The sequence below is a fragment of the Zootoca vivipara genome, chromosome 10 (assembly GCF_965207765.1).
Source record: "Zootoca vivipara chromosome 10, rZooViv2.hap1.1, whole genome shotgun sequence".
Classification (NCBI taxonomy): Eukaryota; Metazoa; Chordata; class Lepidosauria; order Squamata; family Lacertidae; genus Zootoca; species Zootoca vivipara.
This window is the reverse complement of record NC_142593.1, coordinates 48538334-48554473: the sequence shown is the minus strand read 5'-3', so window position 1 is coordinate 48554473 and position 16140 is coordinate 48538334. Positions and strand designations below refer to the sequence as shown.

The following is a 16140-nucleotide window of genomic DNA, read 5'->3' as shown; positions in this document are numbered from 1 at the left end:
AGGTAATCAATATTGAAGTGAAAGCTTTGTAATTTTACTCTTCATTTAGGAAGCCAGGTGTTGATATGTGGCGACAATCATACCCGAGAATTAGTGCCTTCCTACGGTACTGTATAATTCACCAAAAGCTTGCTTTTAATTGGCTCATCAAGCTTTGTCCCTATTTGATCTTGTGAAGCATTAACATTTATTCTTTGTGGTTGTTTTTGTTGAACTTCTTTGGATTTATTATTTTATTTTTTTGGTGTTGTGGATGGATCCCATGGCTTATATGCACTTATTAATAAACGAAAGCACACTCTAGGAATAGAAAATAAGATGAGAAAAAAATATACACAATGTAGCCACAAGTCTGTCTATGTAGGCAGTAGAAGAAATTTTCAATATAATCATCCCCCCCCCCAACAAATTACTCAAAGAAGGTCTTGGGGCAACGCCAGTTCTGACCTTATTTTCTATTTGTGGCATGTTAATCTTGCACTCTCCCTGTTAATCTCTCTACACTTCTGTTCCTTGAAGTTCCAGTGTAAATGGTGTTTCATTGTAGACCCTCTGAACAAGTGTGTGGGTCTTTGTTGTGTTTTGACTATCAAGTGGCAACAGAAATAATTTGTTCTTCCGCTGGGGGTGTTTGTGATTTTCTTTCTTTCTTTATATCTTCATGAATACATATTGCTCATTAAATATCTTCTTGAGATATTAAAAAAACAGAAGAAAGTAGTATTGAGCTTGTAAAATTAACTTTTGTAAAAAAAAAAAAATCAGTGCTCCAGTGTTGTGTTCTATGTTTTCCTTGGAACTCCATAGAATTAACCACTATAAGTATCTGTAGTTGTATAGTGCCAGGTTTTTATTCTCAGTTAAACTGCTTGGGTAAAGTAGCTTACATATTTTGCAAGTGCATGAATAGCTTTTAAGTAGTATCTTGGCTTTAGTATAAGGAATATAATTCATACACTTTCAGAACTAGATTGGCCCATTTGTGTGTGTGGGGAGGGAGAACACCTGTATTTAACTAAGAAACTGAAGCTTAAAGTTGCCAGTTAGTTACCCCTTATTTTTGTGCATCTTCCACCTGTGCCAGTATAATATGTCTTCAGTGTTGAAGCCTGTGGCACAGGGTTGGGTACACTGCGTCCTAAGCATTGATTTGTTGCCACTCTCAATCTTTTTGCTGCAGCCCCAGGAAAGGATTTTAATTCTCCTGTCGCAAACACGGTACCCCCAGCATCAAAATCTGGGTACGGGGTGATGCAGTGGTCACTTGCCGTTGCCAGTGCTTTAAAACCGACTCACTCCCATGTTGAGCGTAATATTCCTGCATTGCCTGAGGTTGGACTCCAGTCAAAGGCCCCTTCCAGCTCTACAGTTCTATGATTCTATTATTCCTTATGGGTGTTGGAAGTTCTTAGGAGGCTACTTCATACCTATGTTCCCTTAAGTAAGTCACATGCATACGCAGCTGTGCCACGGAATCATAGAATTGTAGAGTTGGAAAGGGATCCCAAGGGTCGTCTAGTCCAACCCCTTGCAATGCAAAGAATCTCAGCTAAAACATCCATGGCAGATTTCCATCCAACCTCTGCTTAAAAACCTTCAAAGAAGGAGAGTTCTGTACTGGCCGAAGCAAGATGGCTGTGCCCAGTTCTCCTCCTAATAACCAGGCTCCATAGATTGTCCTGGGGCACGCGCGCACACACCCTGATACTGCTTAACACAGGCATGTCCAAAGTCCGTTTCGGGGGCCTAATCCGGCCCCTGTGGCAGTTTATTTCCTGGGGTAAAACCCTAAAAAAAAACCCTCAACAACTTCAACCCTAAAAAAAAGCTCACGGCCCTTCACGTCATCAAATCCGACCCCCTTTGAAAAAAGTTTGGACACCACTATCTTAACAGATTACCTTTTATTCTCAGACATTTCCAAATTCATTGAAACCATGAAGGGCTTTTAAGGCTCTCCCACCCACCCACCCACCCTCCACAAAATTGTAGCTGCCAAACTTCCAAGATACATCTTTTAAAAAACAAACAAACAAGGATATTTATTTCAGTCGAAGCCCTCTTGCATCCATCATGGTTTCAAGCAACTCTGGTTACTTTACCAATCGGCAAAGGGCAAAAATTGAGCCATTTGCAGTTTCTCCGTGATAAAACTGTCCTCAGTTTTTGAAAGGTGCGGAAAACGTTGCCGTGTTCATTTATTTTACAAATAAATAAACATTACTGTTGGAAGCCGCCCAGAGTGGCTGGAGAAACCTAGCCAGATGGGCAGGGTATAAATATTATTATTATTATTATTATTATTATTATTAATTATTATTAAAACATACATTTATGCTTAAAGAGGCCATATCAGTGAGCTCTATGGTCAAGTTATTTTAAGAGTTCTGCCATGATTCCCACCCCCTAATTTTGTGTGTTTGTGTGCTGCCAAAGGGTATATTGTTTTTGAGAGCCTAAAATTGCACTTGTGCACTGTTATCACTTAACGTGTGTTAGATAGTAAAAGTTTGTAATTTTGTTCCCAAATACAATGCTTTCCTACTTATGACTACTATTGCTGCAGTTTTTGAACTTTAAAAGAGCCCCAAATAATTCCCAGGACTGTTAGCTCAGTCGGTGGAGCATGAGACTCTTAATCTCAGGGTTGTGAGTTTGAGCCCCGTGTTGGGCAAAAAGATTCCTGTATTGCAGGGGGTTGGACTAGATGACTCTTGTGGTCCCTTACAACTCTACAATTCTATGATCCCCAGGCCTTGAGCCTTAAGTTGCTTCATGAATGCAACAGGATGGCAAAAGGATATTACGGAAATCTTTTCCACTCTTTTACACATAGGCTTGGAACATAAATCAGGCTCGTCACGCCACACTCTGGCTTCAGTGTACCCCAAAACATACAAACGCATTCCTTCCAAAGGGTTGCACAGATCTGTTCGCAGTCTTATTATGTGATACACACACCCAAATAAAAAGCAGACACGGTCACCTTAGTCACTGAGAGCCCCCATATATAAATGAAGTCTCTGCATTTCAGAGTCTTGATTGAAAGTCTCTCTGGGCATGTGAGAACTTCAGACATACGAACTGACCTTGCCACTATCCTAAATGGCACTTTTCCCTCCAGGTTGGGGAGCCTAAGGACGTTGAGGAATGTTTCTCAAATGCACAGTGGTCAGATTCCAGACCCAGGACAGACCACAAAATATAGTTGTGCTGAGAGGGGTGGGGGGGAGAGATTTTATATATAGTATATATATATATAATCTCTCTATCTTTAGGGTTTTGTTTTTTTAATCCCTTTGAGGGATGTATATGTATATGTATATATATCTCCTCAAAGGGATTTTTAAAAAACCCTAAATTTCCTTTATGTGAGCAGGAGATGCCTTTATAATTTATGCCATAGGTTCTGAAATGCCCTCTTCTTCACAAAGCTGTTTCCCAACACATACAGCCCTCTTGTCTTCCTCTAGCTTTCTCTCCAACAGTGAATATACCCCAGTAGCTGCCTGCTCCAGTTTTTTCTTCTTCTTCTCTCTCTCTCCACTAGGATTGTCTCCCATGCCCTATGAAATAGCAGGGCAGCTTTAAAAAAACATATAACTGAATTGATATTTTAAGGGTTCCAATTAAGTCTACTCTGAATTTGACAAACAAACAAAACAAAATTAAACAGGCTTAATTTCTAACCTTCTCCATTCTCTAGCGCTTTACCCATCCCACTCTTATCCTCTAGCATTTCATTCCAGCCGTCCGTCCTTACATTTATGAGCTAGTGGGATAGCCCTAATGTCTATCCCGGAAGTAGTTTTTAAATAAGCCATCCTCATAGAAACACAGAATCCATTTGCATTGTAAATTTAGTCAGGTGTTTGGAGCAGTTCATTAGTCCGCGTTTTTGCATATCTAACCTTAGCCGAACACAAATTATAAATCCCTGGAAAGAGGGGTTTATCATTTGTATCTGTGATACTATAAAGTCTTGTTAACTAATGAAGTGCTAGATTATAGATGGTATTTGCATTTTTGAATGGATGTTTCCCACTAAACAGTTGTGATGGGGGATTTAATGGATGGGGTGTACATAATTCCACCCCCCTAACACTGCAGAATGTAGTTATAAAGAGACAGGCGAGAAGATGAATGTTTTGTTTTTTGCTTTTTGCTTTAAATCTCAGTTTGGATGTAAAAAGAATTCTAGAAGAGAACTCATGTTGTGGTTTCTCTTGTTAACTTGCAGATAATAAAATTACCCAGTGGGAAGACCCCAGGCTACAGAATCCTGCTATTACTGGTCCAGTAAGTACTGAATGTAGAATTTTGTATAAAGTTGAGTTGAGGCATCTGTGATTGGCAGCTGGTACCCTGAGGATCATTGTGAGCAAAATAGTCCTGCTTGCTTTGAAGTCAAACTGCCCGCCCACTTTTCTCATTATCGGCTCTTGGCTTCTTTTTCATCATCTGTTCACCAGCCCCAAAATCATATCAATACACCCCAGGGGGCTTGATTCCACAAGCAATTCTGCTAGTGCAACGAGCCTTTTCTTCCACTTTTCCAGGGCCCTCTGTGCTACCTGCAATTGGCTTTGAAGCGTGTTGGGAGTCCCCCCCCCAAAAAAAACAGTGGGATGGGGTGGGGAGCAGAGGGAGAATTGTTCCATCTGGCAAGCTGCAAAGCTTGCGCCGATGGAGCAATTGCCATTAAATTCGTCCCAGAGTTTCCAAAGCCACCTTGGGGTTAGCAGGTGAGAAAGAACAGTGGTGCTGTGCATGTCACCTGCATAATGGTGGCACTCCAGATGAAATGACTGGATGATTCCTTGCAGCGATTTAATACAGGTACTTAGAAGCATGGAGGACAAGATGGAACCCTGAGGCATCCCATTGGCCAGGAAATGGAGCAAAAAGTCCCCCGGCACCATGTTGTGAAGCCCATTCCCCCCATCATAACACTATGCCTCCAGCCCAGAGAGGAGGCGCAGATACCATAGTAAGTGGTATCGAACAGGGTTGTATTTTGCCTATTCATTCCCTAGTGTCTCAAAATCAGACTAGAAGGGACGCATCCAATAAATGGTATCATCCAAGACTGACTATAGACTTGAGAGAGCTGCCACCTTCTCCAATCCCTTCCTCAGAAAGAGGTAATTTAAATACTGGGTGAAAATTATCCAAACTGATGGGGGAAAAAATGAAAAAAAATGAAAAAAGAGAGAAAATTATCCAAACTAAAACTATAGAGTTGGAAAAAGGAGCCTGGTGGCGATCTCCCCACCTAATGTAGGAGCCGACAATGCAGGGTGCAACTGCTGTGTCTGTGACAGGTGGCTGTCTAGCCTCTGCTTAAATACCTCCATCAAAGGAGAGCTTTCTGAAGTTGCCTGTTAAAGCAGGGTGGAACCTGGCTTTTCAAACAGTGGCCAACTTCATCAGGGCAACTGGGAACAAGCTTGCACTCAAGAGATGCATTGGCAACCTCTGAGGTCTGGATAGAAAACCCATCTCTGCCTGATTTTAATAAACAACTTTGCTAGTGCTCAGATCCTCAGGCTACACGAGCTGGAAAGAATCCTCAATAACAGATGTCTGTAAAAGTGGACTGAACCTTCTGTTTATTTTATTCTAACTGCAATAATGTGCTCCCCACAGTCATTGTTCTTTGTTTCTTTAGTGTGTGTGTGTGTGTGTGTGTGTGTGATGTGTGTAACACGACCAGATGATATCCCAGCAGGATCGATCTGCTTCTAATAAGAGTATACGGATATATTGCACTGCCGTGCCTAACTATATATAACAAATCTAGCAGTCAGAAGCTTGCAAGAGCTTAAACCAAGGGAACTGGTTTGTTATCCCAAGCTTGGGGGGGGGGGGTTGCAATGGTCTAGAAAGCATGAGACAGGATGTTGGATTTTTTCAGTTTGTGGCAACTGTTAATCTTGTAAGTAATTGCAATTTTTCTTTTTTCAAAACAAATGCTCTTTGGCAGTTAATCAGTTGCTTGTCTTGAACCCCTAAATAGTTAGAATGATTGTGTGGGCGGGCAAGAGGACCCTTAATACTTCCAGCTGGGCAAGCTTTTTTAAAGTATTATTTTCTGGTCAGGTTTCTAGTCCCTGTGTATATGGGATGTAGGATTGGTGAGAGCAGCTCAGATTTTGTTTTGGCCCTCTTCTGTTATGATTCTGCTTCTCTATATTGCCTTGCTTGCTGGTTGATTTATGGAGTTTAATTGTACTCTACTGTATATTTTGTTGTAATGTGCTGTTCATTATATTTTGGGGCTTTGGGATGTAGAGCAGGATTTAAATAACAACAACATCCTCCCATCTTTCAGAGTCAACCTAAAACAGTTTTTTTAAAAAAACCAGACAAGGAATACTTCAAGGGTTGGGAAGGGGGGGTTATGTTTGTCCTTGGCCTAGAAGCCATTTTGCTTGGGTGCTGCTGTCAGGCTGGTTGTGACCGTTACCGAGACAATGGATGTGATTATTTTGGTACCACATAAATGTTGGATGATGGTGATGATGATCAGGTCGGCAAATGTGTGTAACTGGAACAGGTTTACTGATAGCACAGTGTCAGGCTGCAGTTTCAAATCACGCATAAAAGAAAACAGTCAAAGTTATGACAGTGGAGAACTTCCAACGTTTGCTGTAATTCAAACTCACAAAATCTAAAGGAGCCAAGTTCCTCTTGGCATCTTATGGCTTCTTTGTAGAGTTCAAGAATGTCTTAATTCCTTCCCCCAAGAAAACCAATCCGTCCCTTTTTTTAAAAAAAAAAAAATTCATTTCCCTGAAGAGAAATTTTAACTTGGCGGCTGTACAGCCGTTTTATTCACGTGAATATCCTTTGTCGATGCTGGTTTTATATTTGGGGACCTGGCATTTTCTCTTTTAAAATGCCGGGTTGTAGAGTGTGGCGCTTTGGTGAGTAAACTTCCCCTTCCGAAAAGCGTTTTGTCTCTTGAGAAAACTGTTAGCAAGCAGATGGATGCTTCCAGCTTCAGCAGGCCTGGAAAATGGCTGCTTCATCTGTGCTTCCTTCTGTTCTTCTGGATTGATGTCAGGCCAGCTTTTCCTTCCCCAATCTGAGACAATAAAACCTGTTTCCTAGTGTACAAGATGATTTTTTAATCTTTGTTTGTGGTGCTCGTAACCCACTGCTACGAATGAAGAAGGAGCACTTGACTATATTTCTTAATTTGGCATGCCTGATAAATAAGACTGATTATGTTATCATTAGAAAAAGTGGGATTTGGAATACATTCTGTATATTCATAATGGGGTGATGAGAGAGAATCTGTGGGAAAGGCCCATGGTTTAAAAATAGATGCATATTCCTTCAAATTTCTGTAATGTCCTAAGGTTGTAATTCTAGGAAGCATCTACCTGAATTCAGTAGAACTCCAGTTCCTGACACGTTTTTTTGACCACAATTTCCATTCTTGACTATATGGCCAGCCAGAGAAGTCCCAGTGGGATCCAAGACCCTTATCTCCCTCACAGGCCAACTTTGACAGGAATGCAGCACCACCCCCGTCAGTCATCCCAAATCGTGACGTCACGTGGTTGTCAGCTATCAAAGTTCAAAGGAGGCCACTGTCAATCACCCATCAGCACATATGTTTTTCATGTTTTCCATTAAACAGCAGCCTAACAGGTGCATGTCAGCATCACAGTTTGCATCCATGCATAGGGAATGTAAGGCCTTCACAAATTACCTCCAAAAGGTGGGGGGGTCACCCTTTTCTATATCCACACGTATAGATTCTGGACATCAGAATGTAGAACTCACTGTCCATCTGGGCAACTTAGTCACTAATCTTCCTTGAGTATTTTAATTCGGAAAATCTGCTATAGGTTAGCGATCTGCAAATGTGTTAGCAAGACATTTTGCGAGCAGAATTTTGTCCCGCTTACACACCCCACTAATGTCGCCTTGACTAGTTACTTCAGGGCCGGACCACCCATGAGGCAAGGAGAGGTGGCTGCCTCAGGCAGCGGGATCCACAGGGGCAGCAGATCCGAGCTCCAAAGGATGCCTTGCCTGCTGCTGCCATTGCCCATGGTGGCAGTGACGACAACAGCGTGCTCCTTACAGGCCAGGCCTGCCGCCTCCTCAGCACCTCCCCTGCCATTTCACCTCTGCAGCAACCTCTCAGTGAATTGCAGGTGCTGCTGTACTCCTCGCACCGGTAGGGAGGAAATTCTAGGGGCTGCTGTTTGGGTCTCCAGGAGTCTGCACCTGCCTGGCATGATTCAGAGCAGGGCCCCCCACCCCCGATTATTCCCATTTCAACCATTGGGTAAGGACAATTTGATTCCCCCCCAGCTTGTTCTCAAAGTTGATATTCCCTCACCTTTTCATTCCTTTTTATTCCATCCCCACTTGTTTCTGATGTCGACTTTTATTCACCCCTTCTTCCCTGGCAGGGTGTTGTGCCGTTTTATAGTTTGCTTCAGGTACCAAAATGTCTTGGGCAACACTTGTTTGTCTATGTCAGGGGTCAGCAAACTTTTTCAGCAGGGGGCCGGTCCACTGTCCCTCAGACCTTGCGGGGGGGCGGACTATATTTTGAAACAAAAAATTTGAACGAATTCCTATGCCCCACAAATAACCCAGAGATGCATTTTACATAAAAGCACATACTCTACTAATGTAAAAACATGGGGGCCGTATTGAGAAGGCGATTGGGCCAGATCTGGCCCCCGGGCCTTAGTTTGCCTACCCACGGTCTATGTAGTGGAGGAGGAGAGGAAACTCCAAGACAAAAATCCCCACTGAGCTCAGCATGATCAATCTCACAGGCGCCTCATGAGGATAAAATTTGGGTGATGGAGAGCCTCACATGTCGCTCTGCATTCCTTGCAGGAATAATGAGATAGAAGCAATAACAACAACAACAACAACAACCACAACAACAACAACCAGAAGCATGGGCTGCTTGGAGAGAAGCCATAGTTGTTGGCTAGCTTTGGGGTGAATGAATTGTGCAGGGCATTAAACAGAAGGGGCAAAGGAAAGAGGTGGAAGCAGAATGCCAGGGAACACGTTCCGTTGATGCTTCTTGCTAACATACAACACTTGCCTTTCTTCCAGGCTGTTCCTTATTCCAGAGAGTTTAAGCAAAAGTACGACTACTTCAGGAAGAAGTTAAAGAAACCAGTAAGTATGGTTGGAACTGATAGTCTTCGGAGAGGGAATCATAGAAGTGTAGAGTTGGAAGGAACCAGGGGTACCAACTTGATTATTATTATTATTATTAGAGGGGGGTTGATGAGGCATGACGTGATGTGCAGGGGCTGGAAGGAGCCAGGGGGCGGTGGCTGGGAGGGCGCTGGGCTTCACACACAGTCCTCTCTTTCCAGCAATATTCCAGTGCTTTTCTTGCAAAGTTGCCCTTTCAATTGTTCAATCATGGCAAAGGCTCCCGTTTCCAAAAAAGACAGGGGAGGGTGGAGAGTTCTGATCTCTCCACCATTTTTAATTGTTCTCTAAGATGTGGAGGGGAAGGGAAAGGGGGGGGAAGAGAAGATAAAGGGTATTCTTCTGCCCTTCCCAATACTCCAGCACACACACCCCAACGCATGCCCAATAAGCATGGCTTCGGGGGGGGGCACTTTCCCGTTTCGCCTCTGGTGGCAAAATGGGGGGGGGGGGCAACCCTGGAAGCATTGCCTAACAATTAGCATTCTCAAGATGCTGTCCTGATCCAGCCCCGCAACTCTGCAATTTAGTGTGCAAGTAGATTTCCAAGTTTTCTTAGAATGGAGTCTTATAGCTCTGCAGTTTCCCCCTTCCATTGAAATGAATGGGGATGGTTTGTGAACTGGAGAGAGATGCACACCTGAGCTTATGAGCCTCCACGGAATCATTGGGCAAGGTAGATGAAGTCTAGTCCAAATTAAGTGCTAACTACATTTAAAGGTAAAGGGGCCCCTGACCATCAGGTCCAGTCGTGTCCGACTCTGGGGTTGCGGCGCTCATCTCGCTCTATAGGCCGAGGGAGCTGGCGTTTGTCCGCAGACAGCTTCCGGGTCATGTGGCCAGCATGACAAAGCCGCTTCTGGCGAACCAGAGCAGCACACGGAAACGCCGTTTACCTTCCCGCCGGAGCAGTCCCTATTTACCTACTTGTACTTTGATGTGCTTTCAAACTGCTAGGTTGGCAGGGACCCAGGTGGCGCTGTGGGTTAATGCACAGAGTCTAGGGCTTGCTGATCAGAAGGTCGGCGGTTCGAATCCCTGCAACGGGGTGAGCTCCCGTTGCTCGGTCCCAGGTCCTGCCAACCTAACTACATTTAAGATCCATCAATTGTGGCAGAACTTTAAATGGGATTTTGCCTATTATTTATATTTATGTGTATTTATTTTTATCCTGGCTCTTTCCCAGTCCGGGACTCAAGGCAACTTACATAAATTGGTTGGAAGTTAGACCTCCATCGAAATCAGTGTTTAAGGTTAACATATTACCAATTTTGAAAAATGTGATCATGATGTTGCTGAGGGGACTTTTAGAATATTTGACACACATTTCCGGCACATGTTTACATATAGCTGGTGATAGTTATATGTGAACCCCCCACCCCACTGAAATCTTGTGATGAAGGGAGATATATAAATTTAATAAATAAAAATAAACAAACAAAATCATACTAAAATATCAGTGGGCTTACGTTACTCAGTGGGCCTCACCCAGAATCTCTGGCCCCATCTAGTGCAGGGAATCAGAGTAGGTGCACATTGAAATACCATTTTATCTCAAATTGTGTGAATTGTACAACATTTAGCATCGTGGACTGAACTATCCTTGTTGCTCAAAGCTTATCCCTCTTCCCAATTTTAAGCAAAAGATCCCTGGAACCTGTAGAAATACTTCTTTTTATTCCTTACACTTTCCCCAGTCAATGTTATAACAAAGGACTATATTATCAATGTGTTTTCAAACCACCTCTAAATGGGCTGCGTTTGGCCACCATATATCATAGAAGAGGACATTGTGTCCGATTTTTCACACTTAAGTGTTTTATTTCCTCTTAATGATACAAGCAGGGAATGAATGATAAGTTAAATGCATTCAGCCCAGTGACTGAAATATGTTTTTCTCCCCAAAGGCGGATATACCAAACAGATTTGAGATGAAACTCCACAGAAATAACATTTTCGAAGAATCTTACAGAAGAATCATGTCAGTGAAGAGACCAGATGTGTTAAAAGCCAGGCTCTGGATAGAATTTGAGTCAGAAAAGGGCCTTGATTATGGTGGTGTGGCCAGAGAATGGTTCTTCCTGTTGTCCAAAGAAATGTTCAATCCTTATTATGGCCTCTTTGAATATTCTGCAACGTAAGTTCATCATATACAAAATGTTTTCCCTTTTATTGTATTGTAATTCAATATACTCAAAGACCTGCCAGGGGGTTTGGTTTATCTTTTCTGTCTTTCAATGTGTGTTTTTGTTTTTGTTCGGCCGAAGATTTTTGGCCAAGCTCGCTTTGACTACTCCTGCCTCGCATGTAGCCTTCAGAGGGGTGGTCAGCTTTCAGTGTGGCCCTCGGGCAGAAAAATTATATACACACCTTCTCTGGAGGTGAATAATGGAAATATTCCCAGTTCATGCTGCAAGGGGGTAGCCGAGTCAATCTGCTGCAGCAAACTCAGAGAGGATTGACCATTAACTTGGGTGCCATAAGTTTCCATAGACGTCTGCCTACTTCATCAAATGCATGAAGCGTGTACAGACAGAGAGGGGGGGAAAAGAGGCTGAAAAGACATTTAAATGCAAGAATGCATAGCCTACAGTAACATAAAGAAAACTCAAATGTATAAAATAACAGGACAGATTCTGCACACAGCAGCGGGATCTTGCTTGTTTTATCTCATTTGCACCAGAGAAGTGACTGCACACACAATAAGCCAGCTGGTCTTTAAGGTGTCACACAATGCTCCCGTCTATTAGCTTGATATGGGAGCAAGTATTTGAATAGCTTACATGTTCTCGGTGTGTGTATCAAATAAGCTACATCTCTGAAGGAATATTGTGCCGCTTGGCAAAAAGTGAAAGCCAGCCAGATGTGATCCCAATTTCTTATATCCTTTCTTCTTCTTCTTTTTTAAATGAAGGGACAACTATACTCTGCAGATCAATCCTAATTCAGGTCTTTGTAATGAAGACCATTTGTCTTACTTCACCTTTATTGGACGAGTGGCTGGGCTAGCAGTGTTTCATGGGAAGCTTTTAGATGGTGAGTAATATACAAGAATGTGACTGTAGAAGTAATTCATAACATGGATTAAATGCTATAATGCCCTCTCGCTGGTTTACGGCCATACCGCTTAACACTGGCTTTTTCATGGAGCAAAATAGATTGAGCGCTGTAAATAGTTCAGAGGTTCTGCTGAGTAGCAATATCTTTCCTCCATATAAACGCCTTGGGAAAAGCAAAGAATTTATTAAGGTAGCGCTGCAAAAGCAGCAGCTGTGTAAAACGCCCTACCAAAATGGTGTCACCTTTTAAAAAATCTGCTGTTTATTTCTGCAGCGCAGCTGATAACAAACCAAGCTAAATTTATCCTGTGCCAGAGCTGCTTTCACAGGGGTAGTGCAGGTTTCAGCAAGGGAAACTAAAAACCTGCAGTTGGGTGTAACCTTATGTACCTTTCCGCTTTGGAAACTGCCATCGGTCTGGTTTGCACCTCTTAATAAGTCAAAATATGGCTTACTGAGATGGTGCACAGTTTGGAGCTCCTCGATGATCTTCTTAACCCATGGGTAGGCAAACTAAGGCCTGGGGGCCAGATGCAGCCCATTCGCCTTCTCAATCTGGCCCACAGACGGTCCGAGAATCAGCGTGTTTTTACATGAGTAGAATGTGTCCTTTTATTTAACATGCATCTCTGGGTTATTTATGGGGCCTGCCTGGTGTTTTTACATGAGTAGAATGCATGCTTTTATTTAAAATGCATCTCTGGGTTATTTGTGGGACATAGGAATTTGTTCATTTTATTTTTCAAAATGTAGTCCGGCCCCCCCACAAGGTCTGAGCGACAGTGGACCGGCCCCCTGCTGAAAGAGTTTGCTGACCCCTGTAATCTTAACCCCTGCACATAGCATTTCATAGTGGTATGGACTTCATGCATCGAATGGCACAATCACTCAAAACATGCACGTTTATACCCAAAATCTTTAATCCAACATCTTGGATCAAGGAACGAAAGTGCTTACTCACTGCAGGCTAAAGCAAAACGGCAGTCATGCAAAACATCGCTAGGATATAAATCAACATTTTAACTTTGCTTTCTGAAGAGCTGTGTAAGTTGCGCAGGTTCCACCAGTCTCCATCTTCTCCTTCCCCTGTGCAGCGCGCTGGCGAGCTTTGGGCTTGCAGCAAGGGGGCCCTGCCCCTCCTCCCATCTGCCTTTCCCAAAGATGCAAAAGGGCTTCCTTCCCACATAGCTATTGTTTGCAATTTGTGACCCCCTCCCAGGCAGAAGGGTTGTGGGTGGCGCTGTGGGTTAAACCACTGAGCCTAGGGCTTGCCGATCAGAAGGTCGGCGGTTCCAATCCCCGAGACGGGGTGAGCTCCCTAGCAGTTCGAACCTAGCAGTTTGAAAGCACATCAAAGTGCAAGTAGATAAATAGGTACCGCTCCGGTGGGAAGGTAAACGGCGTTTCCTTGCGCTGCTCTGGTTCACCAGAAGCTGTATGCCGGCTCCCTCGGCCAGTAAAGCGAGATGAGCGCCGCAACCCCAGAGTCGTCCGTGACTGGACCTAACGGTCAGGGGTCCCTTTACCTTTACCTTTAATCAGGGCTACAAAAGTGGTTTTTTTAAAAAAAAATGAATTGTTTACCTTAAAAGGGGTGGGGTGCGATTTAAACAAAAAAAAAACCAATCTAGCAAAAACTGGCCAGATTTTAAACATTGATGACATACCCAGGCAGCAGGCTGCTGCCATTGCCACATTAAGGCACAGGGACCCCCAAAGCACAGTGCCCAGGGCAATTGCTCCGATTCACACACATGCACCCAGGACTGCCCTGGGGAGAGCAACACTCTTGACCAGGATTCTACCTAAGGATTAGCGGGACCAAGTGCCTTGGTTTCACTTCAAGTTATCTGCTCACTCAGTGGGTTGTTAATCCCTGCAAAATGTCCAGCGTTGAATATACTGCTTGAATACGCTGCTCCTTCACCTGACAATGATGGGTGTGTTATTGTTTTTCTCGACAGTCTGCTGTCATATTTTTGCCTTGCTCCTCTTTTTCCCCAGTTCCGCCGGCAGCTTTGCTATGCCTGCCTTGTCTGGATATTTGAAAACGCCCCTGTCTTTTCTATATTGCTCTCGAGAGAGAGGCTACCATTTTAAATTACACTTTGTTTCTTTGCCTGTGTGCAGGTTTTTTCATTAGGCCCTTCTACAAGATGATGCTGGGAAAGCCAATAACCCTGAAAGACATGGAGTCCGTGGTAAGTGGAACACTTGGAAAGCTTATTAGTGTTTTCATTTGCGTGCGTTTCTCCTCCTCTGGGGAAATTATTAAATGCCAATAATTCCTGGAAGCTTCACAGTTTGAGGCACGAGGGTAGTATTATTGAGGTCCAGGACAAATGTTCTCCTTAGCTTTTATTCTTTCTCTTTCTTAAGTGAGGTGTTCCCTTGCCTGACAAGGTAGCGACATGAAGCCCTTAAAGCAATTAAATTCAACAGGAAAATATTTGTGCAATATTTTTTTTTGCTTGGTACATTCGAATGTGCAAGCGCTCAGTGTAAAAACTGCAGCCTTTCCAGACAAACCACAAGCCGCTGCAAAGATTTGCTCCTGGCTTACTGCCCATGGCTTTTCTGGGCGAGGCAGATCGCGATTCCTGGTTCACACCTAATGCCGAGACAAACAATGACTTTGCTGTTGGCATCAAAGCAGCAGCAGGACCAGGGGAGGAGGCAAAGCAGCCACACGCTTAAGCTCTGATTTGGTTTTGCATTACATGCCACGGTGATACACATGGGCTGGAGAGGCCTGGGTTCAGGTTCTCACCCAGTGAGAAGTCTTATTTCTCTGCCTAACCTACCTCATAGGATTATTGAGAGGAAACCCAACTGGGGGGAGGGATGATTTAAATCCTACTTTTTAATCTTCTAAGCTGTCCAGAGTACTGCTTTTGCGCTAGAAAGTTGGAATATAAATGTGTCAGTTAATAAATAAGCCATATATTCTTGGATGGAAGGCTTAGAAGCGTGGTTATAGCTCTAACCACAGTTAGAGCATGGTGCTGATAACACCAAGGTTGCAGGTTCGATCCCCCTATGAGACAGCTGCATTTACCTATATTGCAGGGGGTTGGACTAGGTTAGCCTGGGGGGTCCCTTCCAACTACAATTCTATGATTCTGTGTGTGCTTATTAATTGACTATAAAGTGAATGTGCATTTAGGTATTTATCTGAATGCGCAGCTGAGTGAAGAGGCAACCTCTGTGCATTCTGTGGTGCTCATTTCCAATATGCATTCTAATGGCATTCCCCACCCACATTTTTGCGCAACTAGTTACCTTATTTATATGGAACATTAATCCAGGTCAAAAGGAAATGATGGACCATCCAGATCTCTGTACTTAGAATGCTTAAGGAAAACTGGTACATGCTTATAGAAGACTGGTGCAAGTGTACCAAGTTATTAATTTCTTGCCCAAAATAATTCCTGCTGCTGTGGGAGAAGAAAAGCCGAAGGAATAAACACTACAAAAACCCAGAGTCGAGTCCCTAAGACGGTTGGATGGTGTCCTGTACACTCTTTCTGTCAACTCCTGTAGCCAAACTGGTGCCAAACATCTTGCTCTGCTTTCCTTTGGACTATATCAGCAAGGCTGAGGGGGGTGGGTCTTGCCGTCTGGGTAGCCCAGGACCTCCATACACACTGCCCAGGCTTGCACCCCGGGGAGGTCATTTTGTTGCTGCTAACACAGCAAAAACAACATGGGAGGCTGCCGTTCTGATTACCAGCCTTTGTGGTGGTCTGATTTCACTCCAGAGGTGTACTACTCCATTGTCTCTCGAGACAGACAGGTGCCAACAACCCCAAAGAATGCACACACAGAGCAGAAAGGCCCCTGAATCAAATATTAATGGATCAGGAGAAAA

General features: G+C 43.6%; 1 protein-coding gene across 17 annotated transcripts in view; it reads left to right on the top strand.

Moving 5' to 3' along the window:
* The window catches only part of NEDD4L (NEDD4 like E3 ubiquitin protein ligase), a 250845-nt gene that overhangs the window by 220447 nt on the left and 14258 nt on the right, over nt 1-16140 (top strand). For 9 of the 17 annotated variants that reach the window (XM_088652854.1, XM_088652853.1, XM_088652858.1 and 6 more), the window contains 6 exons: nt 50-106; nt 4241-4299; nt 9103-9168; nt 11118-11347; nt 12125-12246; nt 14400-14470. In XM_088652854.1, the coding sequence (XP_088508980.1) occupies nt 50-106; nt 4241-4299; nt 9103-9168; nt 11118-11347; nt 12125-12246; nt 14400-14470 (605 nt within the window). The remainder of the gene's footprint in view (nt 1-49; nt 107-4240; nt 4300-9102; nt 9169-11117; nt 11348-12124; nt 12247-14399; nt 14471-16140) is intronic. The other 8 variants (XM_035101003.2, XM_035101002.2, XM_060280348.2 and 5 more) reach the window with 1 other exon arrangement.